The 17,377-nt window shown below is 34.5% G+C and overlaps 1 protein-coding gene across 1 annotated transcript in view; it reads right to left on the bottom strand.

The window, feature by feature from the left end:
* The window catches only part of LOC115213928 (eukaryotic translation initiation factor 3 subunit L), a 40,026-nt gene extending 22,691 nt beyond the window's left edge, over window positions 1-17,335 (bottom strand). Inside the window, exons 1-9 of the mRNA XM_029782924.2 lie at window positions 17,190-17,335; window positions 15,184-15,223; window positions 12,150-12,306; window positions 7,640-7,716; window positions 5,400-5,461; window positions 4,807-4,876; window positions 3,916-3,989; window positions 877-957; window positions 640-730 (exon numbers count right to left, since the gene is read on the bottom strand). Coding sequence (XP_029638784.1) covers window positions 640-730; window positions 877-957; window positions 3,916-3,989; window positions 4,807-4,876; window positions 5,400-5,461; window positions 7,640-7,716; window positions 12,150-12,306; window positions 15,184-15,223; window positions 17,190-17,237 — 700 coding nt within the window. The 5' untranslated portion in view covers window positions 17,238-17,335. The remainder of the gene's footprint in view (window positions 1-639; window positions 731-876; window positions 958-3,915; window positions 3,990-4,806; window positions 4,877-5,399; window positions 5,462-7,639; window positions 7,717-12,149; window positions 12,307-15,183; window positions 15,224-17,189) is intronic.
* Window positions 17,336-17,377: the final 42 nt, after the last annotated feature.

Below are 17,377 nucleotides of genomic sequence, written 5' to 3'. Positions count from 1 at the left end.
TTTTGGTTAGAAATATAGTAATGAATGGGTTAACAAGAACACAGACATTTATTATTATTTTGCCAGAGCTTTAGAGATCTCTGTCATATGATGAAATGCATTTAAAAATGTGGTCTTAAAAATAAATAAGGACAAATTCACAGGTTTTATGAAGATATCACAATTTTCATTGAAGGAGAGAAACTGAATGACTCTGCAGGAGGGCAGTAACTTCAGTTAAAACTCACAAATTTCCAGCCAAATATCAATGTAATAACTACTAATCGCTAAGCACATAGTTTTTAATGTTCTTTTGTCAATTTTGTTACGTATTTTCTTTAAAATATTTCTTATTAAAATGTGGTTATGTTCAAAGAATAAAGGAATTATTGCCTTTAATCAAGAAATTTTTTCTTCATTATGCCTTTTAATGTTATTTTAGAAATTTATATGATGGGGTAGTAAGTCATTTATGATTCCATAAAAAGGTTAATGATATAAGAAGTTTGGAGACCCCTGTATTAGAATAATTAATTGTACAGAAAGTGTGTGCTCAATGAAATTGTAAATGTTGCCATTAGCTCAGACTTCAAAGACAAAGAATAAATTTCATGGTAAAAAAAATTTCTACCAAGATTAATAAAATTTAATGGAACTTACCACCACTAGTGTATACTTCTAATTGACGGTTGATATTGGACTTCTCAACAAGGGAATGAAGTGCATTTAGAACACTGTGAACATTCCAAACCTACAACAAACAGTAAAGACAATGAAGAAGCAAGCTTTCAAAAAACAAGATGCTATACAAAGAAGTATAGTGTGTGTATGCACAGACACTAGAAATTATTTTGTAAAATTCTTGCAAATACAAAAAACAATAAAAATCAAGCTAACCTTAGGATTCCTCTGCAATGCACTTTTCTCTTGAGGTGTTCTTTGTTCAATTGCAGATCTATAGATTGTGAATGACTGAAACTGTAAGGGAAGAAAATATTGAGTGATTAAATCATCTCTGGCATTAATATCTTTGTTAGGCCAAACATGCTTCTTGCCACAAAAAATAATTTATCGTTGGTCAGTTGTTCCCATGTACTTTTTTCTTATATTTGATAACAGCCAATATGATGAGGGGAAATTAGGCTGTTTGGGGAGTCTTTGGAGCTACTTGGCAACCTCACAAGCACTGATGTCACAGGAAGAAAAAAAAAACTTAGTACACTCTGTAAAATAGTTGGTATGAAGAAGGGCATCAAGCAGTAGAAACCATGCCAAAACATATATTGGAGTTTAATGCAGTCCTGTCGAACCACTCAACCCATGCCAGCATAGAGGATGGATATTAAATGATGACGACAATGGGCCAGAAAAAAATAGAGTAAATGTGAGGGAGATCACAATTCTTATCTTATTAGGTTTCCTGCCATCTGTAGTTTTTGGTTGCAGAGATTGTAATCAGGCTATTATCAGCCAAACAAGTGAAAGTCCTTTTTCACACAACAGACTGAACTACAAACTATGAAGTTTTGGGAAGATATTTTGTAAAAATTGAACATTTTCAGATTGTTGGAGAAAAAATTATAATTTAGTTATAAAAATAACTGAATTATATTCCAACAGGATTTATTCTAATATCAATTTTGTATGTCAAACACCACCACCTTTAAGTTCAGTGAACATGTATCCTTTGACAAGAATGGAAAAATGCAAGCAAGAGAAATAATATTTTTAAGATTATAAACCTGAAAAATTACAGGACAAGTTATTACATCTGGTCAAGTACAGAACAAGAAAATTTTTACTTAAAATATTGCAGCTAAGGGTAAAATTTCAAATAAAACATTTAGATTTAGAAAATATTAGCTTTTATTAAAACTAAGAACTTTATTACTTCTATTTGTTAATACTTGATACTTCTATTAAAAATAACTCAAAATATTTTTTAAAATTATTTATTAATTAGAAATTTCAAAATAGGTTATAAAAAATAATAGTAGTACATAATTAGTTAGTACAATAGAATAATACAAAAATTAGTTATATGTCACAGTAAAATCTACCTGTAACAACAAATTCACAGCAAAACATGTTTGTGTTAGTGCCAAGTCCTCACCACATATTCTATTTTTTTCACATATCCAAATCTATTGGATCAAATCTGGCAGTGACTTGGCTATTAGAGCAAGTTCATTAGCATGTTTATCAATGAAGTTTCACACAAACTTAGAACTACTATGAGGTGAACCATTGGAATACATAAACTTGGGATTTTGATTTATTTCAGTAATTATTCCCTCAAATTCTGACTAATTATACATACACATTGATATTTTAGTTACAATTTAAGTGAGCAGACCTATGGTCAAAAGTATATTCATATACTTCTGTACAAGAGTTGCCACTGGGTCATGTCAAATAAGGTGTTCTGTGTATTGAAATTAAGCCTACATTTATATCAAGGAGTGAAAATAGAAGCAGAGTTGTCATCTATACTGCCGGTTACAACAGTGACAGAGTGTTCCAGTTGATCCAATCAACAGACAACCTGGCTGTGAGGCTCCTCATAACATAGTTCTCAAGGAGATTCAGCATAACAGAGAATGAATGTGACAAAGCTGACTTTTTGAAATAAAGGTACAACTCATTTTTACCAGGTGAGTGGACTGGAACAATGTGGAATAAAGTGTCTAGCTTAAGGACACAATGCACCACCAGGAATCGAATGCATGGCCTTACAATTGTGAGCTGAATATTCTAAGCACTAAGCCATGTGCCTTCACATCTATACAACTGCAATATATATATATATATATATATATATATATAGAGAGAGAGAGAGAGAGAGAGAGGGAGATAATGTTTGTGCTCTAGCATGGTCACAGCTGAGACAAGTAAAGAAAAAAAAAAGAGTAAAAATACTTTGTTTGGAAAACATTCCACTGAAAACTTGCTTCAAAAGAATTGTTATATATACATGCAATATTGCTTATCTTTACTCCTGTAGGCTCTGATTTCAATATACAGAACAGAGAGAGCTTTCTTACAGTGCAAAACTGTATAAGTGCCAAAAAGTGTTCTGGTTGTGATTTTTGCATCTCTTATTTTATCAAACAATGTGTATTTAGGATTACATTACCCAATGTGTCCTTTCCTTTCTGAAGTGGCAGGGTCTAAATAGTTTCAACTAGGTTGAGCAACAGTATTGATTTTTCATAACAGCACAAAGCTACTGATAATATCAGCAATGAAAATGTTTACACATACCTTACCCCTTTTGTTAAAATACATTGCTTTTGTTTCAATTAATTTTGAAAATAATGAATTTAGTGAAATAACTGTCATTATTAAGTTGGTGTTTGGAATATACACTGAAGTGGAATTTTGTTTGAAACAAGAAGTTTGTATCACAGAACCAAGGGCAGTCCCAGGCAAGTTGAATATTAAAAGGATTTGACATGTCTGTCATTGTTTTCATCTCTGCTAATAGTCATAGCAGAAATGAAAACAGAATGACACAATGGATTCAGATTCAGTTGCTCTGAGTGACACCTTAAACAAGTGTCTACTACTAAAGTCCCAGGCTGGTTAAAGCCTTGAGAGTTTATGTGGGAGATGGATACAGAATAAAACGTAGATCTGTGTGTATGTGCATGCATGGATATGTGTATGACAGTGTCTCTATGCCATGACATTGTGTAATAGTTGTAAATGAGTGTCACTTTCATATAAGAGGCATCCGTTGCTTTTAATCTTCCAGGAAAACATGTCTGGCTATGAGGAAATATTACCTTGCTTGGAAACAGGTTAGGGTTGAAAAGGTACCTGGCCATAGAAAATCTGCCTGGGATAAAACAACCTGAAAGGAATTCCTTTCAATGACAGGTACAAGAAAAGAAAGACAAAAGTATGTACATATATGTTTTGAAGTAGGCCTACCTGGTAAATAAACTCATCGATGATGTCCCATAACCATTGGTTAGGTAAATCCAAAGGAACCGGTTCATTATCGTCTAGAGACACAGGAAATTAATAACAAAAAGTTTAGTACTAGAAGATTTAAGGCACCTTTAGGCTGTTGACATTTAAAGAACAAGATTACTAGATTGGCTGACTAATTTTGGAGGGTTTTTGTGTGTGTGTGTGAGGGGGCAAACTAGGCTTGTTTTACAAGTTATTTCATGTCTATAACTGTCTACCATACACACAAGATACAAATCTTCCATTTCATGTTTCTCTACAATATAACAACACATCTCTGATACTTCAGCCGCTCCAGTTCTACATTCACAATATATACTATGAACCCTTTAAGTCCTAATCAATAACAAGATAATTTGTGCAAATAAGAATGCTTGCTGACAGCCAATCATATTCAAGAGATTATTGTTATACTATTCCTAATAAAACATTATATTACTAGTTTATGCATTTAGTTGCCATGGAAATTTCTTATAGTGACCAGTTACAAACCAATTCACAATTATAAGTAACTTGATATGCAATTTTAGTATATAATAGCTAGGTCAAGCTACTTTTACCCTGGGAAATTAAAGGATTATGAAAGAAATGACAGGATATTATTACTAAGTGGGGAGATGTTTATGTCTAATACTGTACCACAAAATGAGTCATAGAATTTCGATGAATTCTGCTAGTTAAATATTATACAAGTAAGCAAGCAAAATAATTTCATAATTACTACTGAAAATTATAAAGAAATTTTTGATAAAACTGAAACACTGAGAAGTGTTCAATTGCAAATGTCTTTACAGACAGCTTATTGAGGGGTACAGACCAAAAATCAAGCAAAGATATAAATATACTCACTCAGAATATAATTGAAAAGACTACAGTAGTTGAAATAGGAATCAATTCTATGCTGCAATGTTGTTTTTGTCTGCAATAAACAATTAGATTTGGTTAAATTCCTTCTAAATATATTAATAAAACTATTTATCCTAAAGGGCAGTATATATATATATATATATATATATATATATATTATATATATATATATTTTTTAATCATCAACAGTTATATACACACTGATCAACATCAAAATTTGTAAATTTTTTTTGTCTTAAGTTATAGTAATATTATGTTTGTGTAAGGTTGAAAGGCTCTGCTAGAAAAAGTTTGAGATGTGAGCTCTAGTTCACATCTCAAACTTTTTTTGTCAACACAGATGACCACAAGCTTCAATGAATTCTAGTTATTTGTTATTTCTCAGAAGGCAAGAGTTAATGGATTCACTTCTGAAAATGGCTAGCAATGTGACTAAAAATTCAGTTAACTGTTACTCTTTCGTTTCTCCAATAAATTAATCAAATGTTCTAAAAGAGAATACAACAGTTGAACAACAAAGTAATTTGGAATGTTTCAGTCATTTATTCAAACAATAAAACTGTGTTTGTACTTACTGGAACTCTGGCATACAAATGACGATAGTAGAGCTCTCTGTACAAGGTAAGAAATAGTTCATCTGTAAATAAATAAATATGCTGTGTGAAAACATATACACATATTTCCAATTTCATTAAACATATACAATTTGCATTAACCTTTTGTCAATCAATGGGTCCAATGGACCCATTTCAGTTTTTTCAGTTGCTTATTTTTTCTTGACTCTCTTTTATGTATCAAATAGGAAATTTTCCATATGTTTATGAAAGCTAGAGAATTTCACTTTATACATTAATTACTACATGGATCCATTGGACCCCTGAATTAAATTCAGACAATACTTTTGTCAGTCTAAACAGAATAAAAGCAGTATCAAATATTATCTTCCTAGATATTTATCAGATATAAAATTGTATTCAATTTATTTGCTGGATTTTAGATAAAACAGGAGAAATTATGAAATTATGAAAATTTTACTATAAATTTGTATGGTATTGCATCACCTTCAATCTGCTAGGTTATAGGGTGGTGCAATATTTCTATGATGATGCAATTCTTACAATATATTGCATCATCTTTCAGGAAAGTATAAATATATGAAAAATGTCACACATGAAAAATGTCACACAGTTATGGAGTCATGAAGATGGCCGCCCAATATTCAACAAAATTATGAGCCAGGGAAGATTTCAACAGTTTTTACAAATATTGCATTTTTGATGACACTAATGCAAGAAAAAAATGAGAAGTGATGATAAATTGGAGCCCAGAATAGAAGTACTTGAAATGTGGAATCAGAATTTGCAAGATGGATATGTTCTAAGTTCATGCATGACAGTTGATGAACATTTAGTTTCATTCAGAGGGCGCAGCCTATTCCAGGTATATATTCCCTCAAAACCAGGCAAATATGAAGTTAAAATTTGGGCAATATGCGACAGTGAAGCATCTTATGCCCGGTAAATGCAAATCTACACTGGAAAAGTCCCAGTAAAAGGGAGAGAGACAAATCAAGGTTCAAGAGTTGTTGAAGACCTATTAAAAGAACTTGAAAATACTGGTTGCAATGTCATCATCATCATTGTTTAACATCCATTTTCCATGCTGGCATGGGTTGGATGGTTTAACTGGGGACTGACAGGCCAGGAGGCTCCAATCTGATCTGGCAATATTTCTACAGCTGGATGCCCTTCCTAATGCCAACCACTCCGAGAGTGTAGTGGGTGCTTTTTACATGCCACCGGTATGGAAGCCAGTCAGGTGAATATAACTTGTGATAATTTTTTTTAATAAGTTTGGGATTAGCTCGAAAGCTGCTTAGCAAGAAAATTACTTTAGTTGGAACAATTAGAAAGAAGAGAGTTGAACTTTCAAGTGCTTTCGCAAATAAAAAAGAAAGAGAAATTAACAGCACAATATTTGGATTTCAAAAGGATTCTACGATCCTATCTTTTTGTCCCAAGAAAAATTATGTAGTCACGCTTATGAGTACAATGCACTCTCAGCCTCCAAATGATTCAAAAAGTGCTGGAAAGAAACCTGAAGTTATAACATGTTACAACAAAACAAAAGGAGGAGTAGATACTCTAAACAAGATGGCAGGGACATACACTTGCAAAAGAATGACTCGAAGATGGCCTATGGTTATATTCTACAAAGTGATTGATATAAGTGCAGTGAATACTTTCATTGTTGCTAAGTTTCAAGGATAAAAGAAGACAGTGCCAAATTCATTTAGGAAAGGAACTTGCTGGATATATGCTAAACAAGAACGTGACAAACAATCTCCTTGTTCCGCTAACATTTCTCAACCAAACAAGAAAAGAAGACTATCTTCAACTTCATTTGAGATTCCTAAGCCAAAGAAAAAAGGAAGGTGTTCTTTGTGTGGTCCAAAAAAAAAAGACGGGAAAACTTGTACTAGATGTAAGAATTATAATATCCATGTTTGCCAAGAACATTCCAATGTTGTCTGCATTCACTGCCATGATGAGCTGTGATTGTGTATTTTTGTAATTTTTAAAATTTATACTATGTTCTGTGAGTTGTATTTTTCTTATTAAAAATTATGAGAAACAATAATTCTTCATTCACCTGATAACATATATAATGTAGCTAAGAAATAGTGGTAGTTTGAATAAAATTTAATTAAAAGAAAAATATTGGGTCCATTGGACCCAGTTGGTAATTAGTGACATACATTTTCTCTGGTAGACCAAGGGTTAATCAAGATAAAAATCAAGGCATTTTCACTTACCATTCACAATATTAGACACCGCTGCAGTTTCTGGCCAGGGAGTGTTCCGGAAGTAACGGTCAGTCAACTTATTGAATCTGTAAAATAAAATAGTCTGTTTGAACCACACACATATGATCTTGGTGTGGAAAAGTTCTATGGACACACCTACTTCTAGTCCTTAGGAAAACAGCATAAGTATTGTAATAACTAGTTTCTTGCTTCAGTTAACTTTACTGTTCCACTGGGAAATTGCATCATATAGTCAATTAAAAGTAGCTCTTTAACTGACAGATGGATCTCCCTCTCCCTCAGGTAGATGGCCCTGCTTAATCTGTAGAAAAGGTGTAGGTAGAAACTTCATAAGATGCACCTAGTGTAAGCTTTAGACACACAAAAGGTGCAGCAACATCAAAGGAAGATCAACAGAGAAACTAACTTTTATACGCAGAAGGTGCACAGGCATAATAAATGCTGAACAAGTGTGGAAAATAGATATCCATCAACTGCCAGGGGAGCAAGGTAGAGGTTAGTAGATAGCTTCTGGTATCTAGGCGACCAGGTTAGTAGTGGAGGTGGTTGTTCTGAGAGCGTAGCTGTGAGAATAAGATTAGGCTGGACAAAGTTCAGAGAGCTCCTACCCCCGCTGACAACAAAGGGCCTCTCTCTCAGAGTGAAAGGTAGATTGTTTGATGTCTATGTGTGAACAGCTATGTTGCATGGCAGCGAAAATTGGACTATGACAGCCAAGGACATGTGTAGGCTTGAGAGAAATGAAGCCAGTATGGATGTGCAATGTCAGCGAACATGTTCAACAAAGTGCAAACATCTTGTGAAAAGTTAGGCATAAAAGGAATCAGATATGTGCAAGTGAGACAACTATCTTGGTATAGTCATGTGATGTGTATGGACAAGGACAGTTGCATAAGGAAATGCCAATCTTTAACTGCGAAAGGGGCCTGTGGTAGAGGCAGACCCAGGAAGACATGAGATGAGGTGGTGAAGCATGACCTTCAAACCTCACAGAGGCAATGACTAGTGACAGAGACCTTTGGTGATGTGCTCTACTGAAGAGAACCCGTCAAACCAAGTGCACCTGTGCTGGTGTCATGTAAAGAAAAATAAAATCAACCTTTTGAATGCCAGGCCTGATGGAGGCAAAGTGGCTGAGTTCCTTTCGAGTACTGGGCCTCATGGAGGCAACAGTCAAGACCTTTGGCATTATGTTGTGCTTGAGAAGATCCATCAAACCGAGCAAAATCACAGTCGTAGCAGATACTGGTGGCATGCAAATGGCACCGAGCCATAGAAAACCATGCCAAATCAGACTAGATCCTGGCACAGCCTTCCAGCATGCCAGCACAATCAAACTGTCCAACTCATGCTAGCATGGACAATGGATGTTAAATGATCATGATGATGACAGTAAAGAAATTTTATTTTTTAATAACGAAGCATATTTTTATTTTTGAAAAAGAAATTATCCTAGAATATAATTTAATGCAAATGCATTTTTATTGTAATATATCAAGGTTGATTTTCTTATTTATTCCTCAGGAGTCAGAAAGAAACATCAATTAACCCTTTCGATACCAAACCGCCCCAAAAAAATTTTGGTTAATGTGACCAAACCGCCCAAAGCTGCCCAAATTTACCTATTCATATTTAAATGAGAATATCAGAGCAAATCTCTTTAGTACATTCGTAAAAACACGTATTATACTTCGTAAACAGTTCAACTACAGTTTTGTACAAAAATCGAAGTGTAATTTTAATTCCGTGAATTTTGGGAGATTTTTTTCCGAAATTTGTTCCTCTTGTGTTTTCAAAATTTGTAATTCTGACAAAAAATGGATACGAATTTCATTATATCAAGCAGCGAGTCAGAATTCGAAGGATTTTCTACTGAAGACCTTCATAAATCTAACTCTATGACTGAAAAAAAAAAGCACGTGGTATTTGATAATGAATCTGATGTTTCATTTTCCGAAAGTGAAAACAGTGAATTCGAGAGCTCCGACAGCGATAAAGAAAATGAATTGGCACCCGAATGGAGTGAAAATTTAAAAACTGTTTTTTTCAGTGGACCAAACCACAGACTTTCCCAGAAGAGTAAAGCCTTAGACTATTTCTTTTTACTTTTTCAAATGAGCCTATTTGAAATCATTACGGTGGAAACAAACCGTTACGCTAAATGTAAACAAAACAAAAGAAAGGATACTTTGTGGTTTCCCACAACCTTAAATGAAATTAAGGATTATTTTGCCATAAATATTATTATGGGTATCAGAAAGTTACCCAGAATAACAAATTCTATAGTAAAATTTTGTTGTATACCCAACTGAATATTAGCTAATAACCCATTTTCTGTAGCGATGTTTGAACAAAATTTTAATAATTTTATATTTTGTTGAATTTACCTGTATCTACCTGCAATTAGAGTCACTTTGTAACAAAAATTATAGTATAGAATTGGTTGAGAACATTTCATTAAATTATCTTCCAAAATTCACGTTAATATATTGATAAATAAAAAGGTTATAGTTGTTTAATGAAACCAGACTAAATTTATGATTACGTTAGAAATTAATTGAAACACATAAGGGGTGTATTTTGGTCAGAAATATAGTAACGAAAGGGTTAAAGAATTCAAATTTACAGAAAGTTAGCTTTCACCAAAGATTAACATATATATATAAACCATGCAAAAACAGAACCTGATGTAGCTTTCTGGCTCATCTGTTCTTGTTAACCCTTTCGTTACTATATTTCTGATCAAAATACAACCCTCATGAATTTCAATTAAATTCTAAAATAATCATGAATTTAGACTAGTTTCATTAAACAACTCTAACTTTTTTTTACTTATCAACATATTAATGTGATATTTGGAACATAATTAAAGAAAGGGTTCTTAATCAATTTTATTGTGTAACTTTTGTCTCAAAGTGACTTTAATTACAGGTAAATCCAGGTAAAAAGATTAAAATTTTGTTTAAATATCACCATAGAAAATGATCATCAGCTAATATTCAATTAGGTATGCAACAAAATTTGGATATAGAAGAATTGTGCACATCACTAGATCATCAGTTGAATTTAATGCACAACAGAACAGGTGTACCACCAAGGTGAAATAAACTGAAATACTGGAATCTACCTTAAAGAAATCGGTCAAAAAATAATATATGGCCCTGGTTATGGTTTGGAAGTGATAAATTCCAGACCACATTGTACCCTAGGCCATGTTGACTAACATTATTTTCCCTCTATAAAAACTAAATCCATAGCAGTACCCAGTATTTGCTTCACAAATTTTCCAAACTTTAATCCCCCATTTTGTATTTGTTTACATTCTGCGTAACAGTTTCTTTCTGCAGTAATCATTTCAAACAAGCATACTGAAAAAAATAAAAGTCTAATGGTTTCGCTTCCTAAGAAAGACTATAGATAAACTCTAATCTCCTCAGAAAAATTTCTAATAAAAACATTTTAAAGTTTTTACTTCATTCCAATGTAAAATCGTCTTTGCTGCCACTATTGCCGCTTTGTTTCATTTTCGGATACAGAAATATCCTGTTCATTATTGTACCTCATTCATTCCTTCTCTCAATATCTCCATATTTTCCATTGAAAAAGTTTTAAATTCGGAATCAATGCTTGATAACATGAAACTCCTATCCATTTTCAAAGTTGAAGAAAAATCAATGCCGAAAAAATGTGGAAAAAAAATCTCCCAAAATTCACTGAGTTCAGATATCATGTCAAGCAATGTCGGATACTATAAGCCAACTATTTACAAAGTGAAATCACATATTTTCACAAAAGAGATTTGTGCTTAAATTCACATTTAAATAACAATGGGTACTCTCAGCCAGCTACGGCCAGGTTGGTCTTATGAACCAAAAAATATTTCAGACGGCTACGGCCAGGTTAGTATTGAAAGGGTTAAGTTGTCCAGCCCATGGAAAAAAGGATATTAAATGATGATGACAATACATATATAATTATTTCTCTGTAGCAAATATACTATATGGTGATTAAGGGGTACACCATATTTATATGGGGAGATGTGTTGACATACACCCATTTTTGTCTCAAAAATTTCTCAGTATATCTAGTTTTGGAACACCAGAGATTACTGCTGAAAAAAGGTTTCCAGATTTTGCCAGCTACTCCTAGTTTTATTTCTGAATGCAACAACCTACATTAACTATTTCAGTCACAGTCAGCTTGAGCAATGGGATGTAGATATTGCTTTATTATAAGTTGAATATAATTATAAATCAGTAGTAGAAATGAAATTGAGTGTGTAGGAGACACCACGTGTATGGGAGAATGCTGTTGTTGTTCATAGCTGAATCTCATGATATGTATGTACAGTAATCACCAGTGTGGTGTGAACTGAGTAAAAGATCAAAAAACTTGAACCAAACTAGATTGGACAAACATAGCTACCCTAAGTTGCAACTACCTTGAAGATGTCCATCGTTTGAGCAGTTTTTTTAAAAATAGTAACTGTAATACTTACCCATTTTCATAGGCATTTTGAATCTCATATAGATCTTGATCAGTGATAACTTTATGAAAATAGATCAGGAAGTCCTTTAGGTTTGCAGGAATAATATAGTCTGGCTGGCTGTATTGATGATGACTTTCAGAATAGTCTTGATCCTGGTAAACCTCACCTAGGAAAAAATACAAAAAAAAACATTATATGTGCAATGCTAATTTATGTACACAGTGGTTTAAAGATGAAAAAATATTGATGATTGAATATGAATTATTTCTATTTATTATGATAAGCTATATATGAATAGAGAGAAAATTTTACTCCTTTACATGATAAACATAACTTTAAAATTAATCAAAACACCATCTACTGACAGTATAAATACCATAAAAATGAATGTTAGAATGTGTGCATTAAAGATTAAGAACAAAACCCATATGATACTAATACTTGGTTGGGTACCCAAATTTCTTCAAAACACAACACCCTCAACACACAGATTCTATAACTCTGATGTTCACATCATCTGGATTTTCTTCTCATTGTTTGAGCTTAATTCCATTAAAAATTTCCACACATACATCAATCAATCTATCACAGTAATGGTTATTATTTTATACTAGTGTAAAAGGCAGTGAGCATCAAAATCATTACCACACAAGGAAAAATGCTTAGTGGCATTTTGTCCGTCCTTACTTTCTGAGTTCAAATTCCACAATGGTCGACTTTGCCTTTCATCCTTTCAGGGTTGATAAAATAAGTACCAGTCAAGCACTGGGATCAATCTAATCAACTAATCCTCTCCCTGCAAAAGTTTCAGGGTTGTATGATGGGTAACTTTGGAAGTCTACTTTTGCTGCCATGGTAATATCAGGAAATATGGCCCGCCATACAATAATAATAATAATTCAACTTTTATTAAATGTCTTGGTGCTTATACAAAATGATGAAATGAATACTAACTTTAAAAAGAAAAATATTAATTAATCATTCACTTCCCCACCTCTTCCTCTGATTCTTTCACTCACGGTGTTTGAGATGCCAGCATTCCTAGTATGAACACAAATCTTGCACAACCAAGCTATTAAAGAGTAATTCCATGCTGGTATGGGTTGGACAAATTGTCACAGTCTGACTTGGTTCTTATTCAAATCTACTGTCCACCTAAGTGAAGCAGAAGACCCAGTCTCACCTCTAGGTTTAATTTTTGTCTAGATTTCTGGGGTTGGATGCTCTTCCTAATGCCAACCACAGAGCCTACTGAATGCATTTTATCATGGCACCAGTATTAGAAAAGTTGTCATGTCCTCAACAAGAGTAAATGGTCTCTTGACCTTACATTATCTCTCCTCAATGTCCATTTGCTCAAAGCATTGCAATAAAGAGAGTGTATAATGGGAGAGCAATGAGAGAAGAAAAAGCAAGTGGAGTAAGGGAAGAGAATAACCCCACAATATCAAGGTAATCTTAACCATCTAGATCAGGTATAGACAATTTTTTACAAGAAGTAGGCCATATGAAACATGGCTTACATTCAGGTGAGCTGCACTACTAAAAGAAAAACTCAAGGGAATTTTTTTGTTAACATGCCATTCAGAAAGTCTAGCTGGCCACAGTATGCTCATGACTGCTCTAGACAATGATGGACCCAGAACATACATACATCTCTTGGCAGAGTTGTAAGAAACTTTTGTGGTGATCACACCAGTTGTGTTCTGAATTCAAAATATAAATACCAATTTAATACTGGAGTTTCTTCTTCTCTCTTTTTCTCTAGAAGGACTCAACCAAGCTTAACCCATAAAGTGCTGGGATTTGCACTTACACAGCACGGACTGCAGAGCACATTTTATGAAAATGAGACTACCATGCAAACACAAAAAATATATAATAGTTAAAATATCTTCTTAGTATATAATGGTAGCAAGTTTTATTAATCCTCTTGCATTCTGGGGGGTATCGGAGCATTTGAATGACATTAGACCTTGACAAAAGCCCATAAATTAAATGCATCTATTTAGGCCATGATCGTGGCCTGTCGACCTGTGCCTGATGGCCATTATCATGGCCCATCACACTTTATGTGTTAAGTGTCTAAAGCATGTCATACTTCACAACAGTACCCTTATGAGTCTGCCAAAAATTGAAGGCTCCACCAACACACATACAGACATCATCTCCATTTTTTCCAATTATTTCCTCCACAGCAAGACACCTGTTCAGGTTCCTGTATCATATCTTAACTTCTCAGCATCTTGCATAAAGCCACCTCCCTCAATAATGAACAACCCGCTAATTAAACTAGCACACAAAGTGACCAAGTATTCCACAGGCACATGAACCCACAATAACATTTTTCAACTAGAATTAGAAGGATAGAAATATAAGTGGACTGAACCATTGAATTACAAGGACAATCTGACAGTCTTCTACAGTTTCTGTCCACCCAAATTCATCCAGAAGGCTTTGGTTGATCTGAGACTATGATAAAGACATGTGCAAGACTGAACCTGAGACCTCATGGTTGCAAACAGAACTTCTTAATTACTTAGCCATAACTGCATACATGTATCACCATCCTTTCAACATACACTTTTCTATGCTGGCACGAGCCAGGTGGAATTTGTTAAAGTAGATTCTCTATGGCTGAACGCTCTACTTGTGGCCAATCATCAGTTTCAGAAGAAAGCAATATTTCCCCCATGGAAAACAGGAAACACAACAATGCTTGTATGATGGTGATCTACAATCACCACATGGTATGAAGACAGGGCTACATACACACATAAGCGTGTATATATAAACAGATATGGTTTTCCCTAGGCTATTGCAGAAGACACTTACCCAAGGTGCTATGCAGTGGGACTGAATGCAAAACCACATGGTTGAGAAGCAAGGTTCTTAACCATGCAGCCATACCTGCACCTGGTATATATCATGGTAAAATTGGAACAGTACTTTAATGAAGCACAAAACTGCTAAAATTTGAGTTGGATAAAAAAAAAAATGAAGATATTCAACAGCTAAATGAGGTGTAGGTAAACTTCCTTACCTGAATGACCTTCATAATCTGAGTACCCACCATAACTATCCTGTAAAATAGAATAACAGATTAGTTTAACAATTATATACATAAATTTGACATGATACTTATTCCACACCTACAAACATGGGTGGGATGGTGTGACTGGAGCTGGTAAGGCCAGGGGATGCACCAGGCCCCATTGTCTGTTCTGGCATGGTTTCTACGGTTGTATGCCCTTCCAAATGCCAACTACTCCACAGTGTACTGGGTTCTTTTCATGTGGCACCAGCACTGGTATCAATTCTTCTGTGGCAGACAGGTCTTCTTGAGTACATCAAGGCGCCAAATATCTCGGTGCTTTCTAAGGTTCAGTGTTTTGAGATAGACCTTCAATACTTCATCCCATGTCTTCCACAAGTTCCATTCATTTCAAGTGATCGGCACTTCTGTATGCAACTGTCTATACACACACTTATGTATACATACACTGGCACCTTGGGTACTACTAGCGAACAGTGGTCCCGGTGCGCGCACACGCGTAGTCGATCCTACAACGACTACCTAGCAAAGTAAATAAAACACAAAATAAGGATCGACTAGTCATGACTAGCTGGCGCGGATGAGCGAGTACGTGCACCGGGACCACTGTTCTCAAGTAGTACCTAGCCTTGGGCCGACCAAAGCCTTGTGAGTGGATTTGGGAGACAGAAACTGAGAGAAGCCCGTCGTATATATGTGTGTGTATATATATATATATATATATATATATAATGTGTGCGTGTGTGTGTGTATATGTTTGTGTGTCTGTGTTTGCCCCACCTCCAACATCGCTTGACAACCGATGCTGGTGTTTATGTCCCCGTAACTTAGCAGTTCGGCAAAAGAGACCGAGTACTAGGCTTACAAAGAATAAATCCTGGGGGCGATGTGCTCGATTAAAGGCGGTGCTCCAGCAAGGCCACAGTCAAATGACTGAAACAAGTAGAAGAGCATATATATACACACACACACAACGGTTTCACCAGTACTTAACTGGGGTTCATATCGACCGGGGAGGGGGGATAAGTTGGTCAAGGCAAGATTTGAACTCAGAACATATATTGCTTCTGGCAAGACTTCTTTTTGCCCCCCCCCCCCCCAGGTGGAAGTCTTTCCATTGCTTCCCAATCACATGGGGAAAAGTCATCGTTTTAATATAGATCATAGACTGCCAAACTGAATACTTGCTATACTTAGTATTACAGTTTTTATACTACATCGCTTTCTCTTTAAGTATTCATATCCATACAAATATCTTCCACCACATAATCTTTTGTTGATATATTCTAAACAGTAGCATGATCTACGATAAATGAAAATACTCGATTTTACAAAATGCCTGGAAATTCCTCATGGGCATTATGGTCACAAAACTATTCACATCGTATTAAGATGCGATAACAAAGTAAAAAAGGAAGAATTTATTGAACTATATCTTTAATAAGGGATGATCTGGAACTAAACAATTTACATAGAATTCTTATGCAATATTGAAATGTTCGTTATATAAACCGACAATATCATGTATTTCTTTTTCCTTCAAAAAAAAAAAAAAAAAAGCCATTTCACTTCTCTTATATACCCGAGAAGGATATGACTGTTTCCTTCATTATCTAAAAATGTAAGGCCTTCTTTACTCAATGAAAAGAAGCAGATGCCCGACATATGCCGGTAAAATTTTTTCTTCGTTCGTTTTACGGCTACAGGAAATTAAAGCTTAGTGAAGCGAAATAATTTAACTATATTCCTATATAAGCGGGAGAAGTTTCATATAAAACAATTGGTGAGAAATTATTGCGTTATTAAAAGTGAATTCCTGACAATTTGCGGTAAATCTGAAAGGAAGTTCCACCATGTTGATGGAGTGACTGTAAACCATGTGGCGGCAAGAGAAACGGGACGGATATCATGAGGATTACAGTATTTTCAGAATAAAAAGAAAAAAAGATAATTGAAGAAGAATTTCGTAAGATAAAATATTAATAAATATATACCGAAGGTTCATGGCCGTCGTAATTCGAATCACTCCACTGCATTTTCATGAAGGCGAACGGAGATTTTCTCAATGAAAAGAGGTTTTCAAAACGAGGCTCAACCTAATTAAAGAATGGACTATTCCTTTAATATCTAATTCCGAAAGTGCATTCTTCTATTCTGTTATACGATTACAGCGGAATAATTC

Source organism: Octopus sinensis, linkage group LG7 (assembly GCF_006345805.1).
Source record: "Octopus sinensis linkage group LG7, ASM634580v1, whole genome shotgun sequence".
Lineage (NCBI taxonomy): Eukaryota > Metazoa > Mollusca > Cephalopoda > Octopoda > Octopodidae > Octopus > Octopus sinensis.
This window is presented reverse-complemented; position numbering and strand designations above follow the sequence as displayed.